We start from the raw sequence: 21,673 nt of genomic DNA, 5'->3' as shown, positions 1-21,673 counted from the left end.
TATATCTTTATTATTAATATTATTTATGAACGTACAGATTTAGAACAAAGTTAGACTCTTACCAGGCCATTAGCATGGACCTGCCTGGTCTCCACTTTTTTGTCTGCTGTGATGTTTTCCACTGACCGCTGGGCTTCTTTCAGTCTGGAGTGTAGAGAAATAGCTTGGCTAAAAACAAAGACTACACAATTTTCCCATAACCACAAATTTAGTCAATTAGCCACAAGGAAACAAATACTGCAAAATGTGTTTACTTCATATAAATCAAGTTAAGCTTAATTTACTATTAAGACCAGGATTTAAAAAAAAAAAAAAGGATTTAAATCCAGACAGCTTTAGTCAACTATGGAAAAAAAAACTACTTTTCCACCTCTCATTGGAAATGGCCTTGTTCTCCCTCTTCCATCTGGTCTTAAAGTCATTGCAGAACTCAAACCAGAGCATAAAAACATGGCATGGTAGGATATCCTGCTCGCCAGAACGGGGCTTCATTCCAAAGTACTGCACCAGGTCATGGAAGCTAAGAGATGGAGTCAGAAAGAAAGCAGATATAAAGTATATACTGTATGTAGAAAGGCTGATTCTCAGATTACACAAAGACAGGCAAGACTTAAAGTGTATGTAATGCCTTTTTGTAATGCTTTAAAATGAATATACATCATTAGTAACGACCAAAATGAATTAATAAAGCAGGGGGGAAAATAATATAAATTATTTGTTATTTCATGATCAAGCACAAAACTATCAATAAACCGTGGCGTCCGGATCCCGGAAAAAGGCAGCCTTGCCTCAGGGCTAATCTCGCACGACGTCACGCATGGAACCCTGGTTATCTGGGTCATTTCAGTGCATCTGAATCCATGCTTGTTTACTCACCGAGATTGGATATTGTTGTAGGAATCTTACAAAAATAACGATGGAAAAGTGCTGCGTTGTGTTTGGATGTTCAAATTCCTGTACAACAGGACATTCAGTTGACAAATTTCCAAGAAAAAACACTAATCTAAAGCGACAGTGGGTGAGGTTTGTGCAAACGAAGTGGGCAGATTCCGTGTCGCCGACGAATAATAAATCTGATTCCTCAAGTGTTCATCACTACCAGAACGACCACATGGGAATTATTGGAGCAAAAAAGAAAAACATTTATTTAATAAATGACATTTGATCTGACATTTAGACAGTTCGTCGAGTCCCCCATTATCTCTCTCTCTCTCTCTCACTCACAGTGCACCAGACACAGGATTACGAGCAACATTTACACGCTCGCGACATCCGATCTCATCATATCTGATGCACTTTAACAGGAAGAAAAATGCCTGCGCGTGCAATCATCATCATTAATTATTAACTGAAATGTGTTAAATGCTCTCCGATTGCAATATTGCAAAACCCGATTTGTTTTTAGTTTTGTTCAGGAAAACATGATGAAAGGTAACCTGCACATCTCTCTCGCTATCTATCTATCTCTCCATCTCATGCGCGCTACAGAGGAAGACTGTCGTGAACTGAGTGAACTGGCATCTGTTTCTCGTCTTGGGGACTCAAAAAGATAACCATTTACTCCGGAATATCCTTGATAATCATCTGCCCCTTCATCCGACATACAAGAATCCCAATCAGAATTCTCTCTAAAATGTGATTCCATATCGAGACTGGTCTAACCACTGCTGTGCACGGGAACTAAATTGATGACTGGATTGTTACACGTGTGATGTCACGCACCCCTTCGGGATCTTCCGGATCAGTCTCGGCAGATTCCGTGAAAATCGGCTGATCTTATTGATTTTCCATTAATTTATGGCCTTTTGGATCAGCTATGGTTCGAAAACACATGGTCGATCAACATAATGATTGTTGCTTTGTACAAGGAAAAAAGTGTGGTTTAGGGACATTACATTCACTTTAACTGACACTATGTCAATGCGTTATTTTATGAAACTGAATACTTTATGATACTTCATACGACAATACTATTGAATTCTTGATTCTGATCAAAAGGAGTTGATTAATTTTTTATAACAGTGGCTGGAGTGCAAATCATAGCTTTATATTAATGCACTCATTCTAATACATTATCAGTTCTATAGTAACTTACAAAGGGGACTTGTGTTCCAGATGCTCCATATTAAGTGATTAAAATAATTTATAATCATTTGTGGCGGCACGGTGGTGTAGTGGTTAGCGCTGTCGCCTCACAGCGAGAAGGTCCGGGTTCGAGCCCCGGGGCCGGCGAGGGCCTTTCTGTGCGGAGTTTGCATGTTCTCCCCGTGTCCGCGTGGGTTTCCTCCGGGTGCTCCGGTTTCCCCCACAGTCCAAAGACATGCAGGTTAGGTTAACTGGTGACTCTAAATTGACCGTAGGTGTGAATGTGAGTGTGAATGGTTGTCTGTGTCTATGTGTCAGCCCTGTGATGACCTGGCGACTTGTCCAGGGTGTACCCCGCCTTTCGCCCGTAGTCAGCTGGGATAGGCTCCAGCTTGCCTGCGACCCTGTAGAAGGATAAAGCGGCTAGAGATAATGAGATGAGATGAGATAATTATTTGTGGCGGCATGGTGGTGTAGTGGTTAGCGCTGTCGCCTCACAGCAAGAAGGTCCGGGTTCGTGGCCGGCGAGGGCCTTTCTGTGCGGAGTTTGCATGTTGTCCGCGTGGGTTTCCTCCGGGTGCTCCGGTTTCCCCCACAGTCCAAAGACATGCAGGTTAGGTTAATTGGTGGCTACTAAATTGAGTGTGAATGGTTGTCTGTGTCTATGTGTCAGCCCTGTGATGACCTGGCGACTTGTCCAGGGTATACCCCGCCTTTCGCCCGTAGTCAGCTGGGATAGGCTCCAGCTTGCCTGTGACCCTGTAGAACAGGATAAAGCAGCTACAGATAACGAGATGAGATGAGATTATTTGTATGGTGAAGCTTCCTTTGAAGGTGAAGTTAAATGCTGACCTTCTAATTTTACCATTTAATTTAATATTTTTTGGAAGGAGTTTTCAGTAACAGTGTTTGTAACAGTCAGGGGTACAGCTGTAACAGTAAGATTTCTGACATAGAAATGTCTTCAGAACTGAGGAGTTTGCAGTTTCTTGGTAACGTGAAAGCTTTTTGTTGTATTAACTTCAAGAGAGAAAATGACTGATAATAGCTGATAACATAAATGAGAACAGGAATTCCTTCTGCAGGCATTCCACAAGATTAAACGCAACTAAACAAAGTATTAAAAAGTATGACATCATTATTTTAAAAAAAATGTAACAAGAAAATTGTATTTTAATCCTTCCATAACGCAGAGACTTTACTAGAAGCACAAAATGACTGCATGATTCAAAAACTATTCAAAAGTAACCAGAATGAAAAATAATGTTGTACCTTTTTTGGGCGGATATGAGATGGTGCTTGGCTGTTATTTGTTCTTTTTGGGCTGCAAAAACAAAAGTATAGTAGTTCCATGCTGAGAAGCAATTACTTTTAAAACATTCCTCTGCACATCAGTTTTAGAAATTAATGAACACTGAACATAACATCTGAACATACTGAACATAACATACACTGAATTAGTGTTTAAAATGAGTAATCACTTGTAATTAGAAATAAAGACAAAGTACAGTGGATATAAAAAGTCTACACACCCCATTGAAATGATCGCGTTTTCTGATGTAAAAAAATGAGACCACGATAAATAATTTCAAAACTTTTCCCACCTTTAATGTGACCTATAATCTGTACAATTCATTTGAAAAACAAACAAATCTGTTAGGTGAAAAACATAAAAAATAAAAAAACGTACAATAAGCTGGTTGCATGAGTGTGCACACCCTTCAACTAATACTTTGTTGAAGCACCTTTTGATTTAATTACAGCATTCAGTCTTTTTGGGTCGGAGTCGATCAGCCTGCCACATCTAGACTTGGCAATATTTGCCCACTCTTCCTTGCAAAAGTGCTCCAAATCTGTCAGATTGTGAGGGCATCTCTTGTGCACAGCCCTCTTCAGGTCACCCCACAGATTTTCAATTGGATTTAGGTCTGGGCTCTGACTGGGTCATTCCAAAACTTTTTGGGGGTCATTGTCATGGTGAAAGATGAAATTCCTTTTCATCTTTAGCTTTCTAGTAGACACCTGAAGGTTTTGGGTCAAAATTGACTGGTATTTAGAACTGTTCATAATTCCCTCCACCTTGACTAAAGCCCCTGTTCCAGCTGAAGAAAAACAACCCCAAAACATGATGCTGCCACCACCATGCTTCACCGTGGGTATGGGGTTCTTTTGGTGATGCGCAGTGTTGTTTTTGCACCAAACATACCTTTTGGAATTGTGGCCAAAAAATTCAACCTTGGTTTCATCAGACCATAACACATTTTCCCACATGCTTTTGGGAGAGTTGATGCATTTTTTTTTGCAAAATTTAGCCGGGCCTGGATGTTTTTCTTTGACCCTACCTCATAGTCCAGACATATGGAGAATACGGGAGATTCTTGTCACATGTAGTACACAACCAGTACTTGTCAGAAATTCCTGCAGCTCCTTCAGTGTTGCTGTAGGCCTCTTGGCAGCCTCCCTGACCAGTTTTCGTCTTGTCTTTTCATCAATTTTGGAGGGACGTCCAGTTCTCGGTAATATCACTGTTGTCCCATATTTTCTCCACTTCTTGATGACGGTCTTCACTGTGCTCCATGGTATATCTAATGCCGTGGAAATGTTTTTGTACCCTTCTCTTGACTGAAAGCTTTCAACAATGAGATCCCTCTGATGCTTTGTAAGCTCTCTGTGAACCCTGGCTTTTGCTGGAGGATGCAACGGAGTAAATGTCTGAACTTTATTTGGGGTTAATCAGAGTCATTTTAATTGATGGCAGGCGTGAACCCAAAAAGACTGAATGCTGTAATTAAATCAAAAGGTGCTTCAACAAAGTATTAGTTTAAGGGTGTGCACACTTATGCAACCAGCTTATTGTACATTTTTTATTTTTATGTTTCCCCCCACAACAGATTTGTTTGTTTTTTAATTGAATTGTACAAGTTATAGGTCACATTAAAGGTGGGAAAAGTTTTGAAATTATTTATCATAGTCATTTTTTTTTTACATCAGAAAAACCTATCATTTTAATGGGGTGTGTATACTTTTTATATCCGCTGTATTGATATCGTCATCACTCTGGCTTCTACATGACAGAAAAACTATTTATTCCATTTCCTCAGTCATGTTATAAGTTCTTCAGTGTACATGTTTTACTTAACTTTTAAGGAAACCAAAAAATGAGTCATAAAAGGCATAAAGTCGAGTCACTTGGAAGTCTTGGTCATTGCCAAAGCCTCCCCGATCCCTATCTGTCTGTCTGCCTGCCTTCTGAACCTGACTGCTAGCTATCTCACACAGGTAGTGAAGACCACAGACAGTTATCAAGTGCCCAAAAAGGCCTAACATAGATATATTCCAGGGCAACTGAATGAGATCTTTACCATGCAGCAGAGATAATGGAGTAATTATTGTGAGTATTTCAGACTGCTGAGTCTTTTTAACTTTCACTGCAGCATGTAATATAAAGTGGGTTTGGAAAGTATTAAGATGCTGTCTGTTTTTGCATACTTTGTTCTCCACACAATAACCCATGGTGGTGTAGTGGTTAGCGCTGTCGCCTCACAGCAAGAAGGTCCTGGGTTCGAGCCCCGGGGCCGGCGAGGGCCTTTCTGTGTGGAGTTTGCATGTTCTCCCCGTGTCCGCGTGGGTTTCCTCCGGGTGCTCCGGTTTCCCCCAAAGACATGCAGGTTAGGTTAACTGGTGACTCTAAATTGACCGTAGGTGTGAATGTGAGTGTGAATGGTTGTCTGTGTCTATGTGTCAGCCCTGTGATGACCTGGCGACTTGTCCAGGGTGTACCCCGCCTTTCGCCCGTAGTCAGCTGGGATAGGCTCCAGCTTGCCTGCGACCCTGTAGAAGGATAAAGCGGCTAGAGATAATGAGATGAGATGAATGAGACAATAACCCATAATCATAAAACAAAATCAATATTTTTAGACCATTTGCATGTTTGTTTAAAAAGGAAAATCTGTCATTTAGCTAAGTATACAGACCATTTATTCAGAACTTTGTAGACGCACCTTTGGCAACAATTACACCTTTGAGTCTTCTTGTGTGAGTCTACAACTTTTGCATGCCTAAATTTGCCCAGTCTCTTCCATTCTTCCTCGAATATCATCTCAAACTCAATCAGAATGGATAGGAAGCATCTGTCAACTGCCATCTTCAGGTCTCTCCACAGATATTCTGTGGGATTCGAGTCTGGGCTTTGGCCGGGTCACTCAAAAGACATTCAAAAATTTGTCATGAAGCCACTCCAGCATTGTCTGGTCTGTATGCTTTGGGTTGTTGTCATGCTGAAAGATTTATGGAGAAGGTTTTCTTGGGCCTGATTGATGATTTCTGAGGTGGTTGCCCTGAGGGTAGGTTCTCACATCTATGTGGAGGGCTGATGAAGGTCTGTTAGAGGAAGGTCATTGTATTCTAGGTCACCTCCATGGCAATGGGCCTTCTAGTCTGGTTACAGAGTTTAGCTGAACAGTAAGAAGAGTCCTGATGGTTTCAAACCTCTTCCATTTCATAATGATAAATCCCACTGGGCTCTTGGATCCTACGTCTCAATAGAATTTGATCACAATTCTGTCTTTGGAGAGTTTCTTGGACTTCATGGCTTGGTTTTTGGTCTGACATGTATTCTGAATTGTGGGACCTTATACACACAGGTGTGTGCCTTTCTAAATTATGTTGAATCAAATGAATTCAGTTCAAGTTCTACAGCCATCTCAAGATATCTCATCAAGAATCAAGGCAAACAGGATGGACCTTAGCTCAGTCTGGAGTGCCTGAGTTAGCCCAAGACAATAAAGCTGACAAAGGTGAACCTGCTATATCTCTTACAGTCATGATTGTGATTGTAGGTATTTAAGTCATGGGACTGCCAAAACAACAACAACAACAACACACTTTTAGGGTCTTGAAGAAGACTCTTATCTGTCAACCAGAACTAAGAGGAGAGATGCTCCTTAAAGTAATTTAAATTAATCTGTTCTGATACTTTGATGCATGGCTTACCACTGGAGATAAAAGCTTCCATTTTCTCCTTGAAGGGATGGATGTGTTCTTGAGATGACGTTAACCACACTCTTTGGACATCCTTCTCACAACCTGTATGAAAACACACCATCAAAAATAACCCTATTGATACTTATTCATAGGTTCAAATTTGAAATATATATGACCTTATCTTCATAGTATATTACTGTTCTATCATTTCTTGACTTTCTGCAACACTGTAATGGTCGTTAATATAAACTAAAATCATTTGACATCTTGTTAGTTACAAGTTATGATTCCTATTATTGTCAATAACTATTACTTAATGGGTGGCACAGTGTTGCCACCTCATAGACACTAAACCCAGAGGTCCCCACTTAGCTTCTGAGCTTGGGTTACTATCTATGCGGAGTAAGTATTCTGTGCATGTTCTCCACATGTACATGTGAATTTTCTCTGGGTTCTCCAGTGTCCTCCCACCCCCAAAAACATGACAGTATGTGGTTTGGCTACATTAAATTATCCCTAGATCTGAATGAATGTGTGCGTGGTGCCCAGAAATGGATTGGCATCTCATGCAGGGTGTCTTCCCTCCTCATGTCCTGTGGTCCTGGGATAGGGTCCAGAATCCCTGCTACTGTACTCTTACCAAGATAAAGCAGGTACTGAAGATGAATTGAATAGTATTTACTTTAAAAAAGGTTTTAAGAACTAGCTGTCAACTTATAATTAAGCTATATTTTTTACATGACCGTCCTTCATAGCTTATGATGTTCTCAGAACACAAGAAAGGTAAGTGTACTTTTTTTTCCCCCAAATGAGGTAGGGGAAGAAGCTGCCTCCGTGCTGGAGTCAGAGGTTCAGAGTCTGTTTTGTGGCACCACTGATGGCGGCAGCAGATAGCTGCCACTCCCCCCTGTGGCACCAGGCTGCGCCGTTTGTTCATCGTCAGTTCAGTCCAATCCGAGGATCAGAGGGGCCAGACTGCTGTCCCAGTCATAATAGAGAGCGATGGGAGCCCAAGCCTGCTGGATTCAGTCCATCTGCATCTGCCTCTGATAAGACTGCGCATGCCACTGTTTTCATTCAGCATTTGTGTAAACTGTGGGGTGACTGGTTATGCAATAAAACCCTCAGGAAACAGAAGAAGATTACTTAAGCAATCTTCCAGAATGTAAACAATGTCGTATGTCTGTGTGACAAACATTTCTTTTTCAAAGATGTCAAAGTGTCTGAGTAGTAAGTCCATAATGCATTAAGAGACCTTAATGCAAAAAATTGCCATGTGAAATGTCTGCACAAGACAATAAAATTCCCAGAGTGAGTCATTTAAATATCAGAAATTCCCCATACTACCGTATAGCGAAGGAGATAAGTGGTCAAAGAGAGCGCGAGCATAAACTACGTGCTCAGGGCAAACAAACTAAACATGCCATTGTAAAACAAAACAAAATGATATAAAACTAAAAAAGACATGGTTCGTTGCAGGCATGCGGGAGGTTCAAACAGCGAGACAAAGGAGAGAATGTGATGGGCCAGATTTGGCAGTCTCTCAGTCGCCCGATAAGGAGGGCTTGTTGAGAGCTAAAGAAAAGAATATCTGACACAAATCTGCAGGGCCACACTGAACTGAAGCTGATACAGTGTAACAGGAGAACTGTGGTGCATCTGTGCAGAGATAGAGAGTGGCCGGCGGGAAGATAAGCTGCTCTTCCCTCAGATTACATAAGAACAGCAGCACTGCAAGCCTGCGACCCTCAACGACGACATACGCAACAAAGCCTTGAAATCATACAATACCAGAAAGCATCAGATGGGCAGGATTAAAGACATATCTAAAAGGCGCCAGGGAAAAATCACAGAGACTCCACTTTGTCTAACATGCACACATCATCTCACACACACACACACACACACACACACACACACACACACACACACACACACACACACACACACACACACTTTAGGGAAAAGGCAAGCTCTAGGTTTTGCAGTGGTGGGTTATGCCATATGGACACAATACAGAAATGTATGATTGCACACGAAACGCACTGTAAATAAACTACAATAAAGTGGAACTTAAAGTATAGAAGGAAAAATAAATATAATAGGCAAAAGCATATTCAAGTAAGCCTTTAATCCTAACATGGCTCTGTAATGACTGTGGGCAATGGCCAAGAGCCAAACTTGTTGCAAGAAAATGGTTTTCAATCTATTCTGATTAAAGTAAAGTCACAGGGTTGTAACTTTCCCAGTCTTGGGAAAATGGATCGCTGTGAAATACTGACCATGAAACAAAGCCATCAGAGCATTGAAACCCCTAAACAGAACTGAGACAATGCAATAACAGGATGAAAGCTGATTGATTACAGGCATACTAGCAAGCTTGACTGTATAGTTTAAGTATAGTGATTATTGGATCTCATGACAATAGTTAAAATTGTTTACCATCACCACCACCACCAACAACAACAAAACATGGCATATGGTAAGGTTCTTTTTTTAAAAAAAAAGATTTTGTAAGCGGGCGACACGGTGGTGTAGTGGTTAGCGCTGTCGCCTCACAGCAAGAAGGTCTGGGATCGAGCCCCGTGGCCGGCGAGGGCCTTTCTATGCGGAGTTTGCATGTTCTCCCCGTGGGTTTCCTCCGGGTGCTCCGGTTTCCCCCACAGTCCAAAGACATGCAGGTTAGGTTAACTGGTGACTCTAAATTGACCGTAGGTGTGAATGTGAGTGTGAATGGTTGTCTGTGTCTATGTGTCAGCCCTGTGATGACCTGGCGACTTGTCCAGGGTGTACCCCGCCTTTCGCCCGTAGTCAGCTGGGATAGGCTCCAGCTTGCCTGCGACCCTGTAGAACAGGATAAAGCGGTTAGAGATAATGAGATGAGATGAGATTTTGTAAGCTCTCACCTTCAAGGTCTTTGCCCAGCTTCCGGAGCTCTTTGGAAAGGTCTTCAAACTTAACTTGGGAAGCAAGGAAGATATCCTGAGGCTCAGGCAATGGAAACACACAGTTTTCAGTCCCAGCATTCTAAGGAGAATAAAATATTAGATAAGCAAAATATTGTTCATGCATTTCATGTAGAAAAAAAAAAAGAGTTTAATATGAAGAGTAAAAAAATATTTACCTTATCAAGATTGCGTAGATAGTAAGACACTACGTAATCCACCAAACTTATGCAGTTATCCTGTGGAGGTTTTTTGGAAAAGAAACTTATTGCTATTCATAAAAAGTATGTCATGATTATTGACAAACACAGTCTGACTAAATGAATAAACACACAAACAGTAGTACGTTTTAAGTCTTTATTGAACACATTGAGTAATCATTCACAGTGCAGGCTGGAAAAAGTATGTCAACGTCCCTCCCGTGCCAGAACCTGGTCTTCCCAGACAGTTTCCCATCCCAGTACTAACCAGGCCCTTAAGGCACAATGGGTGGTGCCGATCTCCGCTTCTATAGCCCTCGGCCTCTTGCCTATCATACAGCTAGGGTTACAGTGGGGGGGCTAATCCTCTGGTAACCGCAAGAGTTTGACTCTCCACACGCATTGCAGCATGTTTTGCCAGATGGCAATAGGTACCATTTTCATGATGGTCTTTGAGATGACCCAACTGCAAGCAGAACTCGCGATCTCCCAGTCAAGACTAACCATTAGGCCAGCTCATGGTGGAAAAACTATACGATCCCTTGAATTTAATGACTAGACCCAGCTTTCGCAGCAACAACCTACACCAAACATTTCCTGTATCTTATAAGACTGGCACAATGATGAGGAAGAATTTTGAACCATTCCTCAAAAAAACAAAACAAAAAAAAAAACCCAAACCACAAAACAGTTTAAACTCATCACTATTTTTTGGGATGTCTTGATTGAATAGTCGTCTTCAGATCATGCCACAGGATCTCAGTTGGGTTGAGGTCAGGACTTTGACTTGGTCACTCCAGAACATGAATGTTCATCTTTTTCAGCCATTCTTTAGTTGATTGACATGTGCGTTTTTAGTCATTATCTTTGGGTCATTGCATCACACATCCTCTCTTAAGCTTGAGGTTATGGACTGTTGCCCTGACATTCTCCTGAAAAATATCTTGATACTGGTTTGAATTCATTGTTCCCTTAATGATTGCAAGGCATCCAAGCCCTGAGAGAGCAAAGCAGCTTAAAACCATGATACTCCCAAACATAGCTTTGTGCATTTTTGCTGAAAAGTTCAACTTTTGGTTCACAGACAAATTTCTCAGAAGCGCTGTTGAACATCCAGGTGGTTTTGGACAAACTTGAAACATGCCACAAATTTTTTTTCTTTGGACAGACATGGCTCAGACAAGGACACATTCATGGTGTTCTTTGATTGACACTATGATTGTTCAGTGTTTTTCTGATAGTGGACACATGAACAAAGACTTTCACAGTTTGTTGAGTTTTCTGCAGGTATTTTGCTGTTACCCTTGGGTTCTTTTCATCTTTTTCAGGATTGCCCATTCTGCCCTGGGTGTGATCTTTGCCCACTGCTATGGAGAATAGCAACAGTCCTGAATTTTCCTCCATTTGTAGGCAATTTATCATATTGTGAATTGATGAATAGCCAGGTCTTTAGAAATGCTTTTGTAGCCTTTTTCCAGCTTTGTGCATCTCTATAATACATCTTCTAAGGTCTAAAGTGAAAGATGATGGGATCAAGGCATGGGTCACTCTAATCAATGTTCTTGAGAAGAACAGATTTGTCAGTAACCAGACTCTGTGTGCCTTTATTTCAAGGGCAAAGCACCTGTACAACCTACATTTTTAATCTCACCTCCTTAATTGAAACACCAGACTCTGATTACATTGGTGCTTGAAAGTTTGTGAACCCTTTAGAATTTTTTACATTTCTGCATAAATATGACCTAAAACATCATCAGATTTTCACACAAGTCCTAAAAGTAGATACAGAGAACCCAGTTAAACAAATGAGACAAAATATTATACTTGATCATTTATTTATTGATGAAAATGATCCAATATTACATATCTGTGAGTGGCAAAAGTACGTGAACCTTTGCTTTCAGTATCTGGTGTGACCCCCTTGTGCAGCAATAACTGCAACTAAATGTTTCCAGTCACTGTTGATCAGTCCTGCACACCGGCTTGGAGGAATTTTAGCCCATTCCTCCATACAGAACAGCTTCAACTCTGGGATGTTGGTGGGTTTCCTCACATGAACTGCTCGCTTCAGGTCCTTCCACAACATTTTGACTGGATTAAGGTCAGGACTTTGACTTGGCCATTCCAAAACATTAACTTTATTCTTCTTTAACCATTCTTTGGTAGAATGACTTGTGTGCTTCGGGTCGTTGTCTTGCTGCATGACCCACCTTCTCTTGAGATTCAGTTCATGGACAGATGTCCTGACATTTTCCTTTAGAATTCGCTGGTATAATTCAGAATTCATTGCTCCATCAATGATGGCAAGCCGTCCTGGCCCAGATGCAGCAAAACAGGCCCAAACCATGATACTACCACCACCATGTTTCACAGATGGGATAAAGTTCTTATGCTGGAATGCAATGTTTTCCTTTCTCCAAACATAACGCTTCTCATTTAAACCAAAAAGTTCTATTTTGGTCGCATCTGTCCACAAAACATTTTTCCAATAGCCTTTTGGCTTGTCCACATGATCTTTAGCAAACTGGAGACAAGCAGCAATGTTCTTTTTGGAGAGCAGTGGCTTTCTCCTTGCAACCCTGCCATGCACACCATTGTTGTTCAGTGTTCTCCTGATGCTGGATTCATGAACATTAACATTAGCCAATGTGAGAGAGGCCTTCAGTTGCTTAGAAGTTACCCTGGGGTCCTTTGTGACCTTGTCGACTATTACACACCTTGGTCTTGGAGTGATCTTTGTTGGTCGAGCACTCCTGGGGAGGGTAACAATGGTCTTGAATTTCCTCTATTTGTACACAATCTGTCAGACTGTGGATTGGTGGAGTCCAAACTCTTTAGAGATGGTTTTGTAACCTTTTCCAGCCTGATGAGCATCAACAACACTTTTTCTGAGGTCCTCAGAAATCTCCTTTGCTCATGCCATGATACACTTCCACAAACATGCATTGTGAAGATCAGACTTTGATAGATCCCTGTTCTTTAAATAAAACAGGGTGCCCACTCACACCTGATTGTCATCCCATTGATTGAAAACACCTGACTCTAATTTCACCTTCAAATTAATTGCTAATCCTAGAGGTTCACATACTTTTGCCACTCACAGATATGTAATATTGGATCATTTTCCTCAATAAATAAATGACTAAGTATAATATTTTTGTCTCATTTGTTTAACTGTGTTCTCTTTATTTACTTTTAGGACTTGTGTGAAAATCTGATGATGTTTTAGGTCATATTTATGCAGAAATATAGAAAATTCTAAAGGGTTCACAAACTTTCAAGTACCACCGTAGCTTTTGGAGAAGTTGCTATCACTTCTCAGGGTTTACTTACTTTTTTTCCAGCCTGCACTGTGACTGATTACTTAATATGCTTGATAAAGACCTGAAAACTACTACTGCATGAGTTTAGTCAAACTGTGTTTGACTATACAACATGGCCAACACTCAAAAGTCTCTTATATTGCTCCATTGGCTGGTGTGTGTTTCAGGTGTGTTGTAATCAGGGTTTGAGAACATACAGTTGAAGTGTATTGATCAATTGGATCATATTCTTGCAAAGCGTACCCTGCTCTTTACGTCTTTGAGCTTGGGGAGAATCTCAAGACCAAAGCCATCTGCCTGGCCACGGTTTCTGCTCCCACCGTTCATGTAGTTCCCAAAGGCAAGGACCAGCCCCAGCACCTCTCTCACACTTTCTCTCTCCAGTAGACCCTGTCACAGGTTAACACATAACTATTAATATTCATGTCCACTCTCTCTGTGCCCAAGACACCAGGAGACTCCCTGAACACCAACTTAAAGTTCATGTTGCTCTTGGATATTCTATGTGTGGCATTTGTAGGACATTTTTCAGAGAAAATATGTTAATCTGAAATAATTCTTCAAAACAATTTGGAATTGTAAACAGTCTTGTGATCATATCATTGATATCAATAATATCTTATCATTGAAAGCTGCATTGTACCTTACACACTTGGAGAACGATGTTTGTTTTGCGTTTTATAGATGCAACAGCATCAGTGAACGTTGACTGGAGAATGATACAGTGTGCTCTCAGAGAGAATTGGGGAATCAGAGAGAGCTCATACAGGAACCTGGAAGAATGAATACACAGTATAACTTACAATGTTGTACCGAATTTCACAGTTTGATCCTACAGAATGAACACGAAATATCTGTGGGTGGTAGAAATGGGCAACTGGACTTTACTATGACCTGGATGATTGAGAATCTTCACAGACAACACGAAATATCTGGCTGTGTAGCTGAACGTTTAATACTGATATCTGAAAAACATCTGGACACTGTAAATATAATTTGTGACAAGGACTTGGCAGGTTAACTGTCTCTCTGGTAACAATGTAAATTGTGGAATGGAACAGTCATCCTGTAGCAACTGTTCACGTAGTTTCATAATCACTGACATGATATTCCTGTTTTATGTCAAGAGTGGATACGATACTAATCTCGCTAGTAGCTCACTGTTCAGGCTTGTCCAGCAGTCTGATATGCTCTTCATCTGAGGTTTCATAGTATTTTCTTATTCTCGCCAACTCTTCAGGCTGAGCTCTCTGAAGACCATAAAGAAGGACAGACATCCGGTTAACAAAGTAAACACCTTAAATTCTCTTCGTAAACAGGATTATCTAAACATGTCACTATTAAATTATTAAATTCTGTGGAAAAATAATGTATGTTTTTTTTTTAAACAGACCACTTATTCCAGTGAACCCGATGAAAAATCCGAATTTAAAATAATAAAATAAAATGCTACTTTTGAACTACATGTTATGCCAGGTAGGTGGCATGGTAGTGTAGTGGTTAGCACTGTTGCCTCACAGCAAGAAAGTCCTGGGTTCAAGCCCAGTGGCCGCCGAGGGCCTTTGTGTATGGGTTTGCATGTTGTCTGTGTGGGTTTCCTCCGGGTGCTCCAGTTTCCCCCACAGTCCAAAGACGTGCAGGTTAGGCTACAGTAATTGGTGGCTCTAAATTGACCGTGAATGGTTGTTTGTCTCTATGTGTCAGCCCTGTGATGACCTGTCCAGGGTGTACCCTGCCTCTTGCCCATAGTCAGCTGGGATAGGCTCCAGCTTGCCTGTGACCCTGTACAGGATAAGCGGCTACAGATAATGGGTGATGCCAGGTACTACTTTTATGTTGAAGCATACTGCAGATGTCAATAGTTTACTATAACATAGGCTCTGGGATGATGGCTAGTCTTGAAGTATAACCCCAATTTCAAAAAAATTGAGATGTTGTGTAAAACGTAAATACAAACAGAATATTTCATTGGGAATAATACAAACACAACATATCAAAATGTTGAAACTGAGAAATTGTATTGTTTTTTGAAAAATATATGCTCATTTTGGGGCGGAGTTTGCATGTTCTCCCCGTGTCTGTGTGGGTTTCCTCCGGGTGCTCTGGTTTCCCCCACAGTCCAAAGACATGCAGGTTAGGTTAATTGGTGGCTCTAAATTGACCGTAGGTCTGAATGTGGGTGTGAATGGTTGTTTGTCTCTATGTTTCAGCCCTGTGATGACTTGGCGACTTGTCCAGGGTGTACCCCGCCTTTTGCCCATAGTCAGCTGGGATAGGCTCCAGCTTGCCCTGCACAGGATAAGCGGTTACAGATAATGGATGGATATTCTCATTTTCTTATTTGATGTCAGCAACACATTTAAAAAAGTTGGGACAGGAGCATGTTTACCACTGTGTTGCATCACCTCTACTTTTAACAACACTCTGTAAACGTTTGGGAACTGAGCAGACCAATTGCTGTAGTTTTGAAAGAGAAATGTTGTCTCATTCTTGCCTGATATACAATTTCAGTTGCTCAACAGCTCAGAGTCTCCTTTGTCATGCTCCCGAGCCCATGCAGTGATTTCCACTACAGAATCATACTGCATCAGTTTTTAATGCAGTGTCGCCTGACAGCCTGAAGATCATGAGCATCCAGTGTTGGTTTCTGGCCTTGTCCCTTCACTCTCAGAAAATAAAGTACATTATTGTACCTTTAGAGCTGCAATGGCTTGTCACTGGGGCAGTACCCTCTAAGGTACTTCTCCTCTCTGTCATCACTGATACACCCAACGATGGCTGTGTCATCGGCAAACTTCTGAATGCGACACAGCTCCGAGTTGTAGCAGAAGTCCGCAGTGTACAGGGTGAAGAGAAGAGGGGCCAGCACCGTGCCCTGGGGTGCTCCGGTGCTGCTAATCACAGTGTCAGACGTGATGTCCTTCAGCCTGACGTACTGCGGCCTGTCAGTGAGGTAGCTGGAGATCCAGGTGACCAGGCAGGGGTCCACTCGCATCCTGTTTAGTTTGTCCTGAAGCAGTAGGGGCTGGATGGTGTTGAAGGCACTTGAGAAGTCCAAGAAGAGGATCCTCACTGTGCCATTTCCCTTATCCAGATGCGAGTGGGCTCGGTGTAGCAGGTAGAGGATGGCGTCTTCCACACCAACACCTGCCCAATACGCAAACTGTAGACAGTCCTGGGCATGTTGTACCTGGGGTCTGAGGAGGCTGAGGAAGAGCCGCTCCAACGTCTTCATCAGATGTGAAGTGAGCGCCACCGGTTGGAAGTCGTTCAGTTCGCTGGGCCAATTCTTTTTGGGAACTGGAATGATACATGATGTCTTCCAGAGGGTTGGCACTCTCCCCAGCTGCAGGCTGAGGTTGAAGATGCGTTGGAGTGGTTCACCCAGTTCAGCAGCGCAGGTCCTCAGTAGTCGTGGACACACCTTGTCCGGGCCTGCTGCTTTCCTGGGGTGAAGCTTCCTCAGTTGACCTCTGACCTCTGGTCTGCAGTAATGCATAGAGGAGTCTGTGTTGAGGTGGGGGAGGAGGGGGCTGCTGTGATGACTGGGGGGAGGTGTGTTGAGGGAAGAAGGAGAGATGGCTGCAGTTGTGATGCAGTTTATTTTACACAGCATCACAATTTTTTTTTGGAATTGGGCCAGAAAATTACACAACTTCCCCCTAGCTCAAACATAATTCATGCTTTTGTATATTTTATAGATAACTGTGCATCATAAAGAGTCACAAATCACATAAGCAAGTCTATATGTGATGACTGAACAACTCAGCTTGGCTTGAGTTAAGGCAAGTGTGTGAAATGTAAGTCTATAAATTACTCGTTTCTCACATTACTTGTTAGTGACGTTAGGCTTGGAACGTCAGTGAAAACTAAAGAAGCAAACTTCAGACACCGAACAAAATGTCTGAGCAGCTAAATTTAGGGTTTAGATTTCATTTTCACAGAGCTATTTCTTTAACTACTCTGCCTGGTTTTTCCACACAATTTTCCATTCCTATTAATACGCAAGCTGCCAGTGTAAACACTTCAGTAGCATGGCACAGTATAGTGGTCTCCTCACACCTTATTAACATACAAATATGAATTATGGAAGGGACACTTACATTTTCATACAGGGCTTCAATAGCATCCAGATCAACCACAGAGTTGTCCATCATCAAAATAGCTATGAGGGGAAAAGGGTGTGTATTAGTTTCTGAATTCGCTCATTTTGCTAATATCTTCCAGGCCAAATGTATAAATGTCAGTTCCATGAGCGGAGACTGTAAAGACTGATTTGTGGTGTATACCCCAACTGTGAGCCCATGCTTTAGAGAACAGGCTAACACAGGCTGAACCTCCTAGTATTCAGTCTGCATACTGTATATTTTAGAGAGATTCCTGCTTACTCTCAGCTTTAAATGTGTCTTAAATGTGAGCATTTTTAAAATAATTTTTCCATTTTTAAACCTGCTACTGGTACAACCACTATAATTGCACTCAAACTCTCACAATCATACCTGCTTATAACCTCAAAACTTAAAACTCTAGCTTAACTGTTAGAACATGCATTGACAGCTAGGAGGCAGGCTTACCCGAAACAGTAAGAAATAGAAAACTAATGTAGTGAGGGAAAGAGGACAAGAAATGTGGACAGATAAACAGCAAGCTGGATAGGGAAGATGGTGCGTAAAAAGAGGGCATTGTATGGTCAGTATAGACTGGTCAATCTTGTTTACTTTGAATTGAGGTATGTCTGGGTTTTTACTGGAATATCAGCATGTCTGTCAATGTGTGAGGTCTGAGGCTCATGGAAATTTGTCTGGTATTTTGTGATGTGGAATTTTACACTTTTCTACAATTTTTGTATTAAAGATGAGGCATGCATGACCTACCATGCTCCGTAAGTAACTGGACTGTGAGATCTGGTAAAGTTATTTAGTTTGGATCTCACAAATGTAGGATTCTGTTCACAGCCAGTGCTGTTTGATGATGTTTGAAGTCTTACGTATATGAGGAGTGGTAGACTCCGGGTTCCCATGCTCCTCTGCATAGGCGTTTATTCCTCTCTCACATGCTCTTGCACAGGAGGCACACACACACGCTGCCGCAAGATACTAACAATCAGGTCACTACTGCGCAGATACATTATTTGTGATTGGTTTAGTCCATCAATTTTTTAAAATAAGTTTTAATTGTCAACTTTCCAGTGGCAAACCATTACTATTAGAGCTGGGACTTCAGCCCAGCCAAAACTTAGCCAGACACACCAAAAAATCAACAGGGCAAAGGATTTTGAAAGGGATTAGTGGCAGGCTGCCAGGTTGCTCCATTGTGTGTAGTTGTCAATGTTGATTTTAAAAGCAACTAAGTAAATTACAGAGGGAAATGAATACTTAAGTCTGAGTGAAAAATACTGTGGCGAGCGTGTGTGGAAGAACAGTCTGGAGACAGAAATCTTAGTTTCTCAGTCATTAGCCTGTGCTAGGAGTTCTCGATAGCACTGGCTTGACTGCTTTTTTAGCATTCACTAACACTACTGATGAACGCTACACTGGCTGAAAGGTGACTTCACTGCTGCACTAATGGCGCTGAATTGTGGGTAAGTTAGCATTGGCCTTCAAGAAGGCCTAGGACAATACATTTTTGGTCCCTCCCACTATAAATCAAAATCTGATTGGTTAATTCATCTGCCACTTTCTGGGTGGCACGGTAGTGTAGTGGTTAGCACTGTCGCCTCACAACAAGAAGGTTCTGGGTTCGAGCCCAGTGGCCGACGAGGGCCTTTCTGTGTGGAGTTTGCATGTTCTCTCCGTGTCTGCGTGGGTTTCTTCTGGGTGCTCCGGTTTCCCCCACAGTCCAAAGACATGCAGGTTAGGTTAATTGGTGGCTCTAAATTGACCGTAGGTGTGAATGGCTGTTTGTCTCTATGTGTCAGCCCTGCGATGATCTGGCGACTTGTCCAGGGTGTACCCTGCCTCTCACCCATAGTCAGCTGGGATAGGCTCCAGCTTGCCCGTGACCCTGCACAGGATAAGCGGTTACGGAAAATGGGTAACATAAACATACATTGTCATGGCCTTCTGTCCCAGCAATGAAGTCCTAACCAATGAGTGAGCCAGCTCTAAACTCTTCTCAGTCTAGAGACAACAAACAAAAAAATCTCATTGGATAACTCGATTTTAATGTTTTCAGGACAGTAACCCTTTCATTTCTGAAGCAAATTTGATAGAAAATGAGGCCAAATTACAATTAGAAAAGAATAATTATAATGAAATTATGAAAGAATGAAAGCAATTAAAAAATGAAAGAAATTAAGCTAACATTTGAAACGCTGATATGGTTGGGCCTTCTCTGAAGGCCTAGAAGACCCTAATGGTTCTCCTCTGCAGCTTTCAATTGTCAGTTTTAAAGGACATGGGACATGAAACATAAATGCACGCTATATCGGTTTCTTTCCATTAAAAATATGAATTAATTGCATCAACAAATACAAAATCATCTATTAAATTCAGCAAAATCGTTATATTTGTGATGATTATATGGCATTTCAGCTTGAGCTCCGATATGCATATTTTACAACCGGAAGAGCCGCTGTCACGTGATCATACGTCACAAAAACTTTCGGGCACAGCACAAGCGGGTAGATGAATGGAGAAGTGAATGACAAGAAAATTGGTTTTATAGTCTTTAACGTACATTGAACATCATGGTGTATTGTGCTGCTTATGTTTGCAATAATTCCAATGGGAAATGCCCTGGAGTAAGTTTTTTTGCATTCCCCAAGGACCCGAAGCTGAGGAAAGTGTGGGCTCACTACTGCCGTAGAAAAAAATTTGCACCTACTGTTTCCCATAAACTGTGTTCGGACCATTTCACTGAGGATTCTTTCAACATTAATACTCAGGTACTGAGCGATATTAATTGCCAAGCCAAATTTAAGAGGCCGTATAGCCGGGTTCATGGAGGCAGTGATAGCGCCATAATATACAGGGCCTAACATTTCTACAACTGTAGAGACAGTCAAGAAATCCTGTAACATTAATGGACATTTAAATTAATGTTATGTTGGTAAGTTTGTTTAACTTTTATTAATTTTCATCTCTTTCGCCAAATGGCGTAGTGTTGTTGGCTGTGTGATGGCGTTTCGCCATTTTGAATGTTTTCATCTCGGACTCTGGAAGCATTGTATCTCAATCAATCTCGAAAAATATCAGCAAAAAAAAACTAGCTTGCAACGGACTTTAGCTAGATCTATGATGAACTTTCAATGTATGATACAAAAATAATACTTCTTTCAACAGATCATTAGGCCAAAAAAAAAAAAAGTGTGTTTCCAGTAACATGAAATATTAAAATAAGGTCGGTAGGTAGGAAGAAGTTTTTTTTTCTTAATTTTTTTTATTTTGTTCGAAAAAATTAATACAAGTAAACATCTTACAAAATAGTATTTTGGCACAGAATCCTTTATACCACACATCATAATAAAATAAAAGTGTTTTAAATCTTTAAACGAATAAAAAAAAATATCGCGAGAGTTCGAGTAATGATCTACGGAAGCGACATTTCATGATATTTTCATGTAATAACGTGAAAACACCTTATCAAGAAATAACGTGAAAATAACGTTCTAGGCTAGGCTACTTCCATTAAAAGCAGACGGCCTAGCCTAGCCTACTGTAGAACTTGGGTCGAGCAAAAACACCGAGCAAAAACATGGCTGAATCCTGAATGACTCCTATTTGTATAAATAGGGGACTACATAGGCGGTAAAATGTAGTGTTTTTCCCTGCCATGGAAGTGCACTTATATACTGAACAGGAAGCAATTTGCATTACAGCCTTGAATGAGGATTCAAAATGGCGGCTCGGCTCGGTTTTCCCTTCCTCCTTCAGTATACAAGTGCGCTTCCATGTTTATGCAGGAGGGCGGATAGAAGTGGCGAAACATTTTACTTTTTATCGTTTCTTTCACAACTTGAATGCGTTGAAACAAAAAATTATGACAAACTAACGCCGCTTACACTAAAAGATCGAGGGAAATTTGTAATAAAAACTTTACGGTCGGCAATTTCGACACGGAAATTCTCGATCGGTCGGGTTACCGGAAACACACTATTTTTTTAATTTGGCCTTAGCCTTTGAGCAGAATTGTTTTT

At 41.3% G+C, this 21,673-nt stretch overlaps 1 protein-coding gene across 1 annotated transcript in view; it reads right to left on the bottom strand.

Moving 5' to 3' along the window:
* Positions 1–21,673, bottom strand: part of fmn1 (formin 1) — a 44,504-nt gene that overhangs the window by 1,441 nt on the left and 21,390 nt on the right. The window contains exons 7-16 of the mRNA XM_060917834.1: positions 17,640–17,701; positions 14,698–14,786; positions 14,180–14,309; positions 13,780–13,926; positions 10,193–10,252; positions 9,975–10,095; positions 7,078–7,170; positions 3,358–3,409; positions 371–520; positions 63–144 (exon numbers count right to left, since the gene is read on the bottom strand). Coding sequence (XP_060773817.1) covers positions 63–144; positions 371–520; positions 3,358–3,409; positions 7,078–7,170; positions 9,975–10,095; positions 10,193–10,252; positions 13,780–13,926; positions 14,180–14,309; positions 14,698–14,786; positions 17,640–17,701 — 986 coding nt within the window. The remainder of the gene's footprint in view (positions 1–62; positions 145–370; positions 521–3,357; positions 3,410–7,077; positions 7,171–9,974; positions 10,096–10,192; positions 10,253–13,779; positions 13,927–14,179; positions 14,310–14,697; positions 14,787–17,639; positions 17,702–21,673) is intronic.

This window comes from Neoarius graeffei, chromosome 3 (assembly GCF_027579695.1).
Source record: "Neoarius graeffei isolate fNeoGra1 chromosome 3, fNeoGra1.pri, whole genome shotgun sequence".
NCBI classification, from domain to species: Eukaryota; Metazoa; Chordata; class Actinopteri; order Siluriformes; family Ariidae; genus Neoarius; species Neoarius graeffei.
Note: the sequence above shows the minus strand (reverse complement) of the source record. Positions and strands in the feature narration are given on the sequence as shown.